At 48.0% G+C, this 13,876-nt stretch overlaps 1 protein-coding gene across 5 annotated transcripts in view; it reads left to right on the forward strand.

The window, feature by feature from the left end:
- The window catches only part of LRCH3 (leucine rich repeats and calponin homology domain containing 3), a 93,392-nt gene extending 79,569 nt beyond the window's left edge, over positions 1-13,823 (forward strand). For 3 of the 5 annotated variants that reach the window (XM_088132326.1, XM_088132328.1, XM_088132329.1), the window contains one exon: positions 8,742-13,823. In XM_088132326.1, coding sequence (XP_087988452.1) covers positions 8,742-8,870 — 129 coding nt within the window. In that variant the 3' untranslated portion in view covers positions 8,871-13,823. The other 2 variants (XM_088132331.1, XM_088132330.1) reach the window with 1 other exon arrangement.
- The last annotated feature ends 53 nt before the right edge of the window (positions 13,824-13,876 follow it).

The raw sequence follows: 13,876 nt of genomic DNA on the forward strand, positions 1-13,876 counted from the left end.
ACCGAAAACGACAGCTTGCACATCCAGAATATTTGAATTCAGAAATAGGTACGCAAGAAAGGATACGAAACAGAAGGAGCACTGATGCACCTGTCCTGTTCAGGTGCATTAAAGCTATGTGGGAGGAACGTCTTAGTCATCTAACGCCTGCTAGATATCGCGGACTACTGCTCCCATTATCCCCAGCCAAGAGAGCATTTGGCCATGCTGGCCAGGAGTGATGGGAGTTGTAATCCAACACATTTGTGAGGCCACAAAATAAGGAAGGGCACACTACATTTTAGATCTAATTTCAATTCTGTCTTCTGATTGACAGTAAAATGCAGTAAAATTAGGTACGGTTGCATCTTGCCAGCACAAGGATCCTGTTTCTAATCTGATCGGTGTTTTTGTTTCACGTCTTATGGTCTTTGTAAACAGAAGGTTATGCCCATGACAAAAATTCCAGTGCATGGAAAACTTCTGCACTAACCTACTCTAATTTGGGGTGTTCTGAATTCCTCCTGGGCTCTCAGGCCTATGTGAGTGTCAGTAGTTGGATAAAAGTGGGGGGGGGGCACTTGGGAGTAATTCAGAATACTGTTCCTGAAGCTGCCCAAGTAAAATATCTCTGCATTGCAATTTGGTTGGTGGGAACACCATGGAGCCGTGAGTTCCAGATGCACAAATCAGGTGCAATTGAGTTGTTCCATGGCATTGTCCAAATTCTGAAAGGATCTGATCTAAGCTCTTATTTAAGACTTTGAAACTGAAATCTTAGAGCAGAGTTTCTCAACCTTGGCAACTTTTAAGATGTGTGGGCTTCAACATGCTGGCTGGGGAATTCTGGGAGTTGAAGCCCACACATCTTAAAGTTGCCAAGGTTGAGAAACACTGCCATATTGTTTTGGTCAAGATATTGTGGTGTTTGGTCTGGTCTCTGACTGTAGGTGCAAAATCCTGCTTTGCAGCTGATTTGGGCGCAGCACTCCTCGCGTCTGGCTTGGTGCCTCGTCCTCGGAATGGGTGTAAGGGTGCAAGCTCAGAGCCTCTAGGCAAGGCAGCCCTCCCTATTCCCATTGCTTCTGCACTCTGCTTGCCGTCCTGTTCGTGCAAGAATTTGGCAAGGGCCCCTTTCAAAGTTCACCTGTTTTTCCTGACTCCAGCTATATTCGCTTGGATGGGAACCCTTGTTTTGTAAGCGCCCTGCTCTGGCACTTAGTAGCTCTCCTCTTTTTGCACCTCAGATCATGACTTGCATTGTCACTGTTTTGGCAAGAAATTTTACCCTGAAGAGCCAAACTGGACTATACTGAAGTAGGAAAAGCACATTCTTTAAAGTTTGCCTAGAATCCCCATCATTTAGTTGTTCTGTGACATGGATACCGCAAATTCTGTCTTCAGACCTGATGCACTAACCCCCCCAGGCACAGCCTTCCCTTTGGCACCCTCCCCGCTACACAGAGCAGTGCTCAGACATCCATTATTGGCCCTAGTCCTCCTCTCCAACATGCCTTGCCAAACCTCTCCTTCTTGCTAGATTTGAATTACTCCATGTTGCCCATAATTCTCCCATTGCACTTTTCTTGTTTGGATTAGACCAGTGTTTCTCAACCTCGGCAACTTTAAGAGGATCACATGCCTCTACCACAGAGCTTGCAGCTTGCTGATCCAAACCTTCTGCTGTATTTATTGCAGATTAGAGCCATGGAGGAGCAAATGTATTACATTAACATTTCCTAAATTTGATTTTAGGCTTATTAAGAGCCCTTTCATCTCCTACCATCCAGACGTTCACAGCAGGGGACACTTTGCCCTCAATATACCTGAACCGTTAAGAAGCAAAAGTCACTGAGTCTCCCCCATTAATTTAAAGCAGTGTTTCTCAACCTTGGCAACTTTAAGATGTGTGGACTTCAACTCCCAGAATTCCCCAGCCAGCATAGCTGGCTGAGGAATTCTGGGAGTTGAAGTCCACACATTTAAAGTTGCCGAGGTTGAGAAACACTGGATTAGACTGTGATCAGAAAAACTGTGTTGCCTTTTGCCATGATCCAAACCCTGTGTCCCATCATGTTTGAACAACTCAAATGCCCTTGTTTTAATCTTGGTGTTCATTACCCTTGGACTGGGCAAAAGGCAAAAGAGAATAGTTCTCTCTCTGCTAAGCCTCCTGGGCATCAAGGTCTCTCTGAAATTGCACATGTTAAGAAAAATTAGTGGGGAGGGAGATTAAACTAAAAAAGAAGTTTCAGGGCCCGCAGAGCGATCCCTGTACAAAAGACAAGCTTGCTGGTGAAGCTCCATGAATAAACCGGAGACATAATTTGCCCTGAACACAATTTGCCTAAACAGAGCAGGTTAGCCCAAATGGTGCCTGCAAGGTATAGAGCTGAACTGCACACCTACCCAGATTACTTAAAGACCTGGCATCTGCCTGCACCCAACTTGCTAACTGTGGTTTGTTTCTTGTGGCCTGGTGAGCAGAAACCCCGCCAGAAAAAGAGTAACCACATTAAGTGTGTCATGGGAATCCATCACTTGGGACAGGAACAAATGAGATAATTTATTGGAGGTAGTTGCTATTACATTTTTCTGCCTAGATTGATTAACCTTGTTGTGTTATTGTAACAGCTTATTTTATAGTTTTACTCATTTTTCATTATTGCAAGCCCCCCCACCCTGCGCCATGTGACAGGTGGAATAGTGTCCTGCTCTCTCTGTTCAGTGCAAATCAGGACCCCTAACCTTGCCAGCCGAATACTGTGCCCGCATCTTGCCAGTAAGGAGGTACAAGCAGGAAGGCCCTGCAAAATTCAGGAGGCGCTCAACCTGCAGCGTGCAGAGTTGCACAAGCGATGAGAAGAACATCTTCCCCTTTTGCTTTGTAGAGAGGGTTGTCTAGGAGAGAAAGGAGGAATTGCTTCCCCTCTTGGGCTCTGCCACGCCTCCCCCCCAACAGTAGCCATAGGCACGGGCTGCCTCTGCTTAACAGGGACATGTATCAGTCAAGATATGGGGCCATGTTGAGACATCAAAGTGGCCATTTTCGAGAGTGTGCTCTTCAGAGGTGGTTCCTCGCTTGGAGCCACTTGCACCCCCATCGCTTGTGACCAAGCTGTCCTTGCGTCTTCTGCTTTGCCTGTTGCACCCCTCTTCTGTCAGCAGAAAGGGGAGGGTGCCAAAGACGTTGGCCTTCACAAGAAAGGCAGGCAGCCGAGTGCTGGAGGTGGGGTAGCTGCGCAGGATTCTGCAATCAGAGACCAGCTTTGTGTGACGGAATAAAAATGGGCTACAATTTCTAGGTCCCGTTTATTCCAGTGGAGGCTCTTAAAATAACTAGCCAGCTTCCTAGAAAAAGGGCCTGTTGCTAGTCTTTTAAAGTACCTTGCACCGTATGTATACAGTACTTATGTGTACACGTAAGCAGTGGTTAAAAAATGGAACGTTGCAATGTGGCAAGTTGATTACGTTGGGCTGCTTCACAAAGTCTCGCATGGATACTGATCAAACATCCGCTAACTTTTTTTCTGTCTGTTTTCCCTTCCTGCTCACACTACGGACAGGACAGTCTGTGTTCCCCTTCTGACATTCTCCAGCTAAACCTCAGCATTAAAAGGACTGTCGAATCTCTTCTTTCTCTGGGGACAGATTCAGAAGAACCCAGTCTTGTCTTCCTTTCCACTCAGCTTTGTGCTTTCGCAGCGTTTTACTGTACTCTGATGCTTATGGTCTGTGTGTTCTATCGCTGGGTCTTTTTCCTCTGAAAAAACCTCGAGCTTGCCAGCTCTTCCAAATGGTTGGTGAACACTCTGGGCTTTGGAGGAGGTATGCACTTTCTAATCCACCAGCTAACCTACTCGACGAGAGCTGCTCAGGCCAGAGCAGGCTGTGAGTTAAGCATCCCGAACGGGGCTCGGAAAACTTTTTCTCTAAAGGGCCAGATCCTGCCCCTTCTCTGCCTCTGCAGGCGCGGCTGGCAGGTCTGCAGGCCAAGGAGCGTGGCAGCTGTTGGATGGCGCTGGCCCGCCAGCCAGGACACCACCATCCAGGACGCCCCAGCCTCTCCCCTCACTCCAGGAGCTTGGTGGAGGCTCAGGACTGGCAGTCTGTCCCCAGCCATCCATTTTGAGCCCATGGGCCATACAAAACAGGGTGGGCCGGATTTGGCCAGCAGGCTGCAGTTTGCCAACCCCTGATCTAAAACGTATGGTTTTTAAAAATCTTGCTGTGTTAGACTGGAATGCTTTATGGAAATCAAAAAGAAACCAGTACGCATGAATTTATTTTAACTACACGACTCTGAATATTTTTGTAGAACAGAAAGTTTACCCCCTTTCAGTTCCTTGGAGCACAGGGTAGAGACCATAGTGGAAATTTAGCTGTTGGAACTCATGGAATGCTGGAAAGGGCCGGATGCTTTGCTCGGATCAGAAGGTGCTCTGCCATCTCCATCATGTTCCACCCAGACCTTTTTGATTTCTCAAGGCTTAAGCAATTACCGGCTTTTCCAGGTTTTTTTTTCCAAGGGCTGGAAATACCACCCCTTTAAAAAATGAAGAAGACCCTTGCTCAGGGTTTTTAGAGGTCTCTGCATCAGAGTTCTTGTTTTCTGCTACTTGTGACATCCTCCAAAAGCTATTCAGAAAGTACCTTTGGGTCTCTGGACACCACAACGTTTGCAGAGCACGTGCTGTGAAATAGTAGCAGACTTTTACAGCTTGTGCACAGACCCCTCTGGTGACTTTATCAGCACAACCTTAGAAGAGGAAGCTTCTGAAAGATGGTTTCTTTTCTAAATTTAGAGAGGCCTCTTCCTGGGCAGTGATCCTTGTGAGTCCCTTCCTTTTTTCACTTGGCAAATGACTCAGGTGGGAAAATACTTCTCCAAAGAGAACAGCGTCTGTACGCTCTATGCCTGCTCTTGAGCGCTGCCTCGGCTCCCGGGGAGAACCCCTTGCCTCACATTTCCTCTGAACTCAGATCCTACCTACCTCTGCACAGCTATGCCAGCATCTGGGTCAATCCAAGTCAGCCACTAGGTTTACCCACTAGGTATTTCGGATCACAAAGAAGTACAGGCAGCCTCAGAGCATGTCATGTTCTTTTTCAAAGTAGGAGACTTTTCCTGTAAGAACTGTACCACTTCCCAATAAATACTCCAGCTGCACCCTACCTGAAATCCTGCCTGAATAGAGTTCATACTATCCATAATCTGTTTGTCTATACCATGTTTTTCAAACTTGCAACTTTAAGGTATGCAGACTTCAGCTCCCAGAATTCCCCAGCCAGCATGCTGGGAATTCTGGGAGTTGAAGTCCCCACATGTTGCCAAGTTTGAAAAACACTGATCTGTGCTGATGCTCTTATGTTTCTTGAACTGTTCAAATTGAGATCCAAATCAATATGTAAAGTGTATAACAAGCAAGGCCACATCTTACCTTCTAGGACCTGATTTCCTCTGGTGTTTTCACTTTATAAGGAGGTTCTGGAGAATGGAACCAGAGTTGGAGAAAATGAGTGAGATCCCAGATGCCCTAACTCAACTCTCCTCTGGCTTCACCTGAAAATAACCCCACAGGTGTTCAAATTATTTTCTGCTGTTCTACAGGACAGTAAGATTTACACACCCATGCACACACCCCAGTTGGGAACAGGGTTTTACAGTGCTGAATTTCTTTGATACTAAATTTCAGGGCTCTCTGCAGCCTTCCCAGAGCAGCTTGGCTGTGCTGGAAAATGACACAGCTGCTTCAATGAGTCGCAGAAAGGCCCTGGGTTCACCCTCCTGCATTGCTTCAATCAAATCTGAAGCCTTGCACAGCCCTCCCAGATTCCATGCTTGCACAGAATAGAAACCCTGCTTGAATTTAAGACATCCTTCACCTACGCCGGGGTCCCCCATGGTGAAGGGGTGACGGCTGTTGTGGTCCCGTGTTCTGAAGGCTGCTTTACAGGGCTTTTGACAGTAGCAGGTGCTCTCCCTGGTCTTAACACCAGCCTCTGCTTGGAGACATTTTCCAGAGTTCGTTCTTTGTTAGGCAGCCTTGCAGAATGGCTTGGCTCCACACCCGGCCTCTGTAGCTCAGGTTACCCACCCACCCCGCCCGGCTGAACCTTTTCAGCCTCTCTCTTCAGCACTGTGCTCTTGTCTTTCTCAGGGATCCTGTTTCTCTCCCCAGGCAGGAATCTGAGGGCCCAAGCAATTGCCTTTGGCTCAGGTGAAAGGGCAGTGCTGCCTGGATCGCCCTAGCCAGGTGGCTTCCGTCAAGGCAGACCTCTCAGGGCTTGTCCCCCCCCCCCCCCCCACCACCACTCATCCGCACTGTTTTGCTGGCAGCTATAAGTTCAACAGAGCAAGGGCAGTGAGTCTGCTTTGTTTTTACTCTTGCAGAAATGTGCACATTTAGGCCTTACAGCAAACTGACCATCAGCCCTGGAGAGAGCTACGTGCATGTGCAAACAGGATTGATGAATGTTTGCAAGCAGACACATGGGACCTCCTTACCTAGTTCCTGAATTGCATTATCAATAGACAGATAACTATCTGGAATGTTTTACAGCCATTGATTCTTAAATGGGAAGCTTTATGACTAATGGCTACCCTACTCTGTTGTGCAGCCAACAGACTTTTCTGCATATCCAGTGAATTATAATTTTTTTCTGGGTTGGATCCTTAGCTCCCCAACACTTGATTTATTCTTGCTAGCTTTTGTGGGCTGAAGCAGACAACCTTTGCTTATCTGGGGCTAGCTGAGCTAGGACTGTTCAGTATGCTTTGGTTTTGTTCCATAAGTAGTACGGTCCTATCAGTTTTTGGTCCAGATTTAGAATATTTTCCAAATATTTTAGAATATTTTCCTGAAGTCATATAGCGTTGGACGTGAGGGCTGAGGTTGCTCCCTTACCTTGGTGCCTGCTCTGTAATTCAGAAATCGCACACAAGGAATCTGGGAGAAAGTCACCTCTTGAAGTCAAGCCGGGGGGCTGAGAGACCCCACCAGGGTTGTGTCTCTGCTGCCAGAAAGAATGAAAACTCTGCTCCAGCATGGGCTGTCTGTAGCATCTGATGAGGAGGATAGGCAGAATAGATCAGCATCGTCGTTCTGCCAGCCACGAGGAAATGAGGACAATGGATTGTGCAGGACATCGAGGCCTCCTTTCCCCAGGGAGTCTTCCACAGTCCCACTCCTCCTCTTGAGTTTTTAGCAGGGAGGGCTATCCTAACACTCCAACCACCGTCTGTTAACTGAAAGTCAAGTTACGTAGGGAGCTGGGTGCCCCACACAGCATTCCATTCCTCCACTTCTACGCAGCCACTCTTCGTTTTTTCTAGACCCACCTTCTGCTTGCTTCCACAGTGGCACCACTGTGCAGCTTCTTTCACCGTCTCTTTGGCACCCCTGTTCCCTTCAAAGCCCATTTCGGCCCCTTCCTGGCCACTGACACCATTGTGTAGCTTTGTCCCTCCGCGCAGTGCCTAGGCTCCAGAGATACCTCAAAGGAAGGGTCCGCTTCAGATCTTCAGGCAGCAGCTCTTCTCCCGCTTTCAGATCCAGCATCCTGTTACCTCGTGGTCCAGAGAGATGGCTCTGAAAGGGACATCTATCTTGCCCAGATGATTGTGAGATCGGGAGACCTTGCACCGAGATAAGAACAAGAACCCCCCCTTTATGGCTTAGCACAGGGTCATCCCAGTCTGGCTGATGGCGGAAAGTGTGGAAGGAGGGCCAGACTTCACAGGTCTCCAAAGAGACTCTCGGCTTTTTCAGGATCAGTAAAGATTCAAAATTAAGAAAAGGGTGAGGTCAGCCTTGTACGTGTTCAGTTTGACAGAACTGGTCCTAAGTTAGACAAACACTATCTGTCTTGGGAAAAAAGAACATTTCTAGATGGAGATGTTTTCAAAGGTGGCTTATAAGAAATGAGTGCCTGTGTGAATCATTTGTGCACGGAAAGAAGACTCTTAGGTTAGTTTACCCACATCTACCAAGTGAAAAATGTCATTTTTGTGCACACAGACCCTATTTTTCCACATTGATGAGCTACACAGATGAAAATGCTTCTCTGCCTAGTTTTCTGTATAATTGATTCTCCCTACAAAGTCCACTGCTAATAAGAGTTTGGCTTTTCTTAAAACTTCCCCCCTCCTTTCCACTGTCTCTTTGTATATCTGTGTGGCCAGTCCGGTGGGGGCTCATTTGCTTTCAGTGTGTTGGTTCAATAAAGTTCTCCCCAAATCTGGCTGGCTGGTCATTGTCCACTTAGTCCAGCTGAGTCCCAGGTGGACCGGGGCGTCTCGGGTTGGGAAGCACCCAGATACCTGCTGGCTTGTAGATTTCACAGGTGTCCTGCCTTCGGTCGGGAGCTCAAGACAATATACATAGTGTCCCCTCCTCCCCTTTTTCCCACCACAACCCTGTGAGGTAGGTTGGGCTAAGAGCACCCCTGGCCCAAAGTCTCCTGGGGGGCTTCCGCGGCTGAGGGAGGACCAGAACCTGGTGGTCCCGAGGCCCCTGGGGGTGGGGAGAAGGTGTTTTGCTGCAGGGATTCAGACAGAGGGAAGCCCTCCCCTTCTGAATTCCACGAGGGCAAGGAAGGCGTCTGCATTCAGCATTAGAGGCACCCCCCAAGCCAGCATCCCGTCCTTAGTTCACACGTGCCCTGTCTTAATTTAATTTGGCTTTCCTTTTTCCTGTTTATTTTTCATTATCATCCTTTTCCCCCCCTTTGTGTCTGTGTATGTCCCCCCTCCCTTGTAGGAGCGACTGTGTTTGCCTCTGCATATTCTAGAAGAGAGGGGGTTGACGCGGGTGGCAGAGACTGTGCAGGCCCTTCTGGAATGGGCCCCCCCCAAGCAGCAGCAGCAGCAGCATCTGGGGGCTGCGTAAGGACCCCCGAGACCTTGCTCCTTTTCCCTTGGCCGAGCGGAAGGACGCGAGTGCTGGCGCAGCATCTCCAAACACAGACAGTGTTGTGTTCGAAGAGCGACAGCTGAACCCAGAATTCCTGGTGGGAATCATTTGTCTTTATTTCTCCACTTTTTTTGGAGGTCCCCAAGGTTTCCACTGAACCTTCACCCTTTGTAACGTGGGTTTTGCTGGGGAGGAGGGAGTGGGGTGAAAACTCCAGGAACCGTTGGCTTCATATTTAAGTGTCACCCCCGGGCAATCTGGGCCGGAAGAGGAAGAAGAATGACGTTTTGCTCCACAAATATACGTTAGAAATTTGAGGTTCCTGGTCGGTTTCACACAGAGGGGGAAGTCCCTTTTTGCACTTCTGCTCTGAACAATCCTGCAGAAAAGACCAGCTCCAGAAGGAACCGAGCGACACTTCTTAGCCAGTCCTCCTGAAGCACCCTTCTCTTTAGCTCATCTTGTCCCTCTCATCCTCACTCCCATCAGACTGTGTTTTGTAGGAATACTTTTTAAAAATGTGCATTCCTCTGGCACTCTGGGTCCCAAGACCTATGAGAAATTCGGCGTGACATTGTTCAACTCTAAATCAGCAACTTGGATTCCTGAAGTTGAGAGAGCCTGGTACGACTTTAATATCCACCCTCCAACGCTTTTCTCTTTAGCAGCACGATCCGTGAGCCATGCATCATAAACAGCGCCGGTTAACTGAAGAAGGAAGTGTGGTGTTGCAGGGCAGAGCAAGATGCCCTTCTGGGTGCTTGGAAGAACAGCTTTCATACAGCTGACCCAATCCAGCCTTTCTGTTTCTCCCCCCATCTCGGCCCGCCTGTCCCTCTTCCCCTTGTTGTTATTCCTTGCTTTTTGAATTAGCTTTTTTAAAATGTGCCAGTGAGATTGCAAACCACATTAGCACTTACTCAGAGAGGGCAGTTTGGAAGAACTCTAGATGAACTGGGCACAGCTTGGATCTGGTTGGAAAAGCAGCTGCAGTTCCTTGAATCTGCCTGTGGTGTAATTCTGCCCGTGTGGAAAAAGGCCTGGATAAAGGTTGCAGCTTTCCTTCCTGGTAAGGGTGCGGCGGGAAGAAGGCTAAGCCTATGCAGGCTGGTGAGAATGGCAGGTTTGGGTTCTCTAACGGAGGCCCTATTCAGAGAGATCCTCTCTCGTACTTCCCTGCGGCTTCCACGCTAATAGGACAGTTGCAGGTAGAGCCAGTTCTTGTGCTGCGAGTGGGAAAGTGTGCCAATCCACTGTTTGAACCGGATTGTGGCAACGCTCTTGTACTGTAGAGGAAACCTGTGTGATCTCTAAAGGAAGCTGGATGTTTAGGGTGCCAGGGAAGTGGTGTCCAATTGAAGTAGCTCGTGCCCCGTCATTCCTGCCCGGGTGGCAGGAGACGCATTGGCCCAGGTGGAGCAGAAGAGATTTTGGTTGGCCAGTTCAGCTGCTGGGGAATTAAGCCCCTGTTCTCAGTCGCCATGCTAGAGAACTTAAAACGCTTTGCAAACGAATCAGATGTGTTGCAGATGTGTATTTGGAATAATAAGTGAAGCCAAAGTTAGTGAAGGTCTTTCGTGACAGATGTGGAGGGGGGAGAAAGTAAGAAAAAGAATGGTTAGTTGGAACGGGTTTGGGAATTGGTAAAGAGGACTGACTGTAGCTGTATTTTTTTCTATCTGGTTGCAGCCCCCGTCCCCCGCCCCCAGTTGCTTCGAGGCAACACTGTTGGTTTCAAGCTTCTGTTTGTTTCTCTGGACTATGAATAGGAAATGTTTCCAGGGCGTCCCTGTTGCTTTCCCTCCCCTTTCCTCCTCCACACCCATAACTATTTATTTTTATTTTAGTATCTTTCTTGGCATTGTCATGTTCCTGTATCAGTGTGATGCACTTAATTTTTGGGGGGGGGATTTTTTATCCCGCCTTTATTACTTTTATAAATAACTCAAGGCGGCGAACATACGTAGTCCTCCTTCCTCCTCCTATTTTCCTCACAACAACAACCCTGTGGGGTGAGTTGGGCTGAGAGAGGGGGACTGGCTCCCCCCAATTTTTTTTTTTTAACCCTTGCCTCCCACCCCTCCTCTTCAGCACACAAAGAACATGTTCAGCGGAAGAAGAGCATCCAGTTGCAATAGTGTCTTTTGTTTTGCTACGCCAGGGCTGCTGCTGGCTTGCAAGTGCTTACAGTTCTGACCCAGGGCACACGCTGCATCCGGCATTTTGCAGAAATGGCTTTGTAGAGAAGGGCTTCTTGAAGAAGGGCGCCAGGGGCCGTAGAAGCCCTGGAGAGTCCTGCTGTGGAGCTAGACAGTTCTGCTATTTGGGGGCCTTCAGCTTTGGCAGCGAAATGCGGTTTTTGAAGGGGTACAATGCAGTGTTTCTAAAGTCTCGTTCAGTAGGATTTAGTTCCCCCCTGGGACTGTTAAAGTTGCACTCTGCCGTTCCTTCTCTCTGCTTTGCAAGTTCTCAGCTGTTTGCTTTCTAATCTGTGCTTTTTGTGTTAGTTACACAGAGCTAGGCCTACTCAGCATGAGAAACTGCAAATCTGGTAGATATCAGACTATTCATGAAGGTTCGCATTTTACTCCCACACTCCTGCACTTTATTTTACAGCAAACCAGTTGGGAGCCTTTGAAGTCATAATCTGTTTCCTTTGGGATTCATTAGGGATGTGCAACATGTTTTGAATTAGAAACAGCTTGTTTCAAGGGTCAACTGAGCTGTTTCAGGCCTCCAGGAAGGATCTCGAGTTGAAGATAGCCCTGCTCTTGAGCATGAAACACTATTTCGAGCTCGAAACACTTCCAAGCTCTCAAAACAGACATCTGCGGCTGGTTTGGATTGAAAATGGTTTGCTTTGAAACTGTTTGCCCCTCTCGGGGATCCGCGCTTTGCCTAGGCAACTTGGGTGGTGTATCTTACACTCGCCTGGAAAAGAGTATTTCTTGCAGCTCAGTGGTGTAGATCAGCTTTGGCTGCGGAAAAAAAAGAACGACGGAAGGAAAGAACATAAAGCAGCCATTGTCGGCCTCGATGCAACAGAAGCTCGATCCGGTGCTTGCCCACTGGAGATACGTGCGAGGGCCGGAAAGGGGAGGCGATGCGGAGGAGACAGAAGCCCACCACAGGTGCCCTTGCCTGACGCCCCCCTGGCTCTGGTGCGGGAACGGTTGAAGGCATTCCTCGGGTGCAGCGCATGGGCCACCTGAGCAGGGGGGATGGCCAGGCAGGAAAAGGCACAGTCCGTCTCTCCCACGTAGCACCTGTGTGATAAGGGTCTGCTGTGTCTGCTTCACAGCTCAGTTTGGGGCTGGCTTTGCGTTCGGCATGAAAGAAAACTCTTATCTGTTCAACCTACTTGATTTTGTTGTTATACCAAAAAAGAAAGAAAGAAACCTTCAAAACAAAACCCCAACCCCTTTTTTCATTGCAGGTTTTAAATGGCTTGGGAATTTGTGTTTTGCTATATTTATGTGCAATTTTTCTTATAGTCGGTGAAAAAAGTTTTTAAAGAAAGTGTATAAAAGTTGTTTGTAGAAGCAACAACAGAGGATTGTCCTGTTATGAAGAATATCAGTTGGGTGGGTCCTGTCCTGTCCTGTCCCCTCGCTTCCCCAGGGTTTGCTGTTACATTACTTAAGTGCTATGATGTTATCAAGGAACTCTGAATACAGTGAATATTTGGAACTGACGTAGTTTGTCTTTGCCTGAAGCTCATTGGCTGAGGGCCGTTGCACCCAAGGGCTCCCCTGCTAATGTCCTCCAGCACCCTTTCCTTCTCGAGTGTGAATACACATCCTCACCGCCTGACGTTTGAGGAGCAATGAGAGAGACTTCCTGTCCTGATAAATACATGGCCAGGTTATCCCACACGATGAGGGATTGAGGCTGCCGGAAACGGCCATGTGCACGAATGCTCAACAGGCAAGGTGAGTCAGCCCGGCAACTCCCCTGTGCGAATGCTGGTTGGGCATCCATCAGTCATTACTCATCCAGGCAGTCTTAATTCCCCCGAATCCCACCAGACAGCCCGGGTCAAAGGCCAAGTAGCTGTGTGGAAAGCAGACCAACATTTTTGTTGGGCCAGATCTGATGATACCTGCGTAACAACATGTGCCTGTCCTAGAGAAGCTGGCAGACGTGACAGATGGAGTTAGCGCCTCTATTCCTGCACTGTCTTTGGGGGGGGGGGGAGTTCCTGCTTCTACCACCAGCTAATCAAACGAGCTCAGAGCCTCCCAGGAGTAGGTATTGGCACCAGGGCACCCCTGAATTTCCCCTGCAATAGCCAGAAGCACCGTGTTTTGCAAAATGACCTCTCATTTGAGTGAGGTTCGTGGCAGAGCAAACCCTAACAAGGCTACGCTAGAGTAGAACCTTTCTGTGTCCCTTGTCATAACTGGTGCTACGATGTCTTGGGAGGAAACTAAATGCTTTTTTTAAAAACATGAGTGTCCTTTGTAGAACTTTTGGAAGTTGTGGCTTTCAGTGCCCTACAACTTGCCTTTCCTCTTGGGCTGGCGCTTGGCCAGAAGATCCGGGCTTTACCCTTGTTGTTTCTGCCAAGTGTAATTCAGCCTTTCTCCAGCTAGTGCTGTGCAGATGAGTTGGACCACAGCTGCCTTAATTCCCAGAGTTGCTGGCTCAGAATTAAGGGAATTTGTGATCCATCACATCTGGAGGGCACCAAGCTGGGGAAAGCTAGTGTAAGTAGTAGTGTAGCCAAAGAACTTTTTAATATTTCCTATATTTGTATGTCTGTAAATACATTCCATAGGTTTCAAAGACTATCAAATATAAATGTCATAATATCATGGGTTTTATTTTAAATTACCTGTTTATGTTACCAATCAGTTTCTAGCATACGTGATACAATAAACTCCAAACTTGGGTGATTTGAAATAAAGGTTTAAGCTTTAAAACCTGCCTCTGCAAACAGAAGCATTTATTCTGAAGCAGGTTTATCCAGTCTCTCAGAT

Source organism: Python bivittatus, unplaced genomic scaffold, assembly GCF_059951505.1.
Source record: "Python bivittatus isolate LINGU-HERP-01145 unplaced genomic scaffold, Pbiv_v1 ctg000980_np1212, whole genome shotgun sequence".
Classification (NCBI taxonomy): Eukaryota; Metazoa; Chordata; class Lepidosauria; order Squamata; family Pythonidae; genus Python; species Python bivittatus.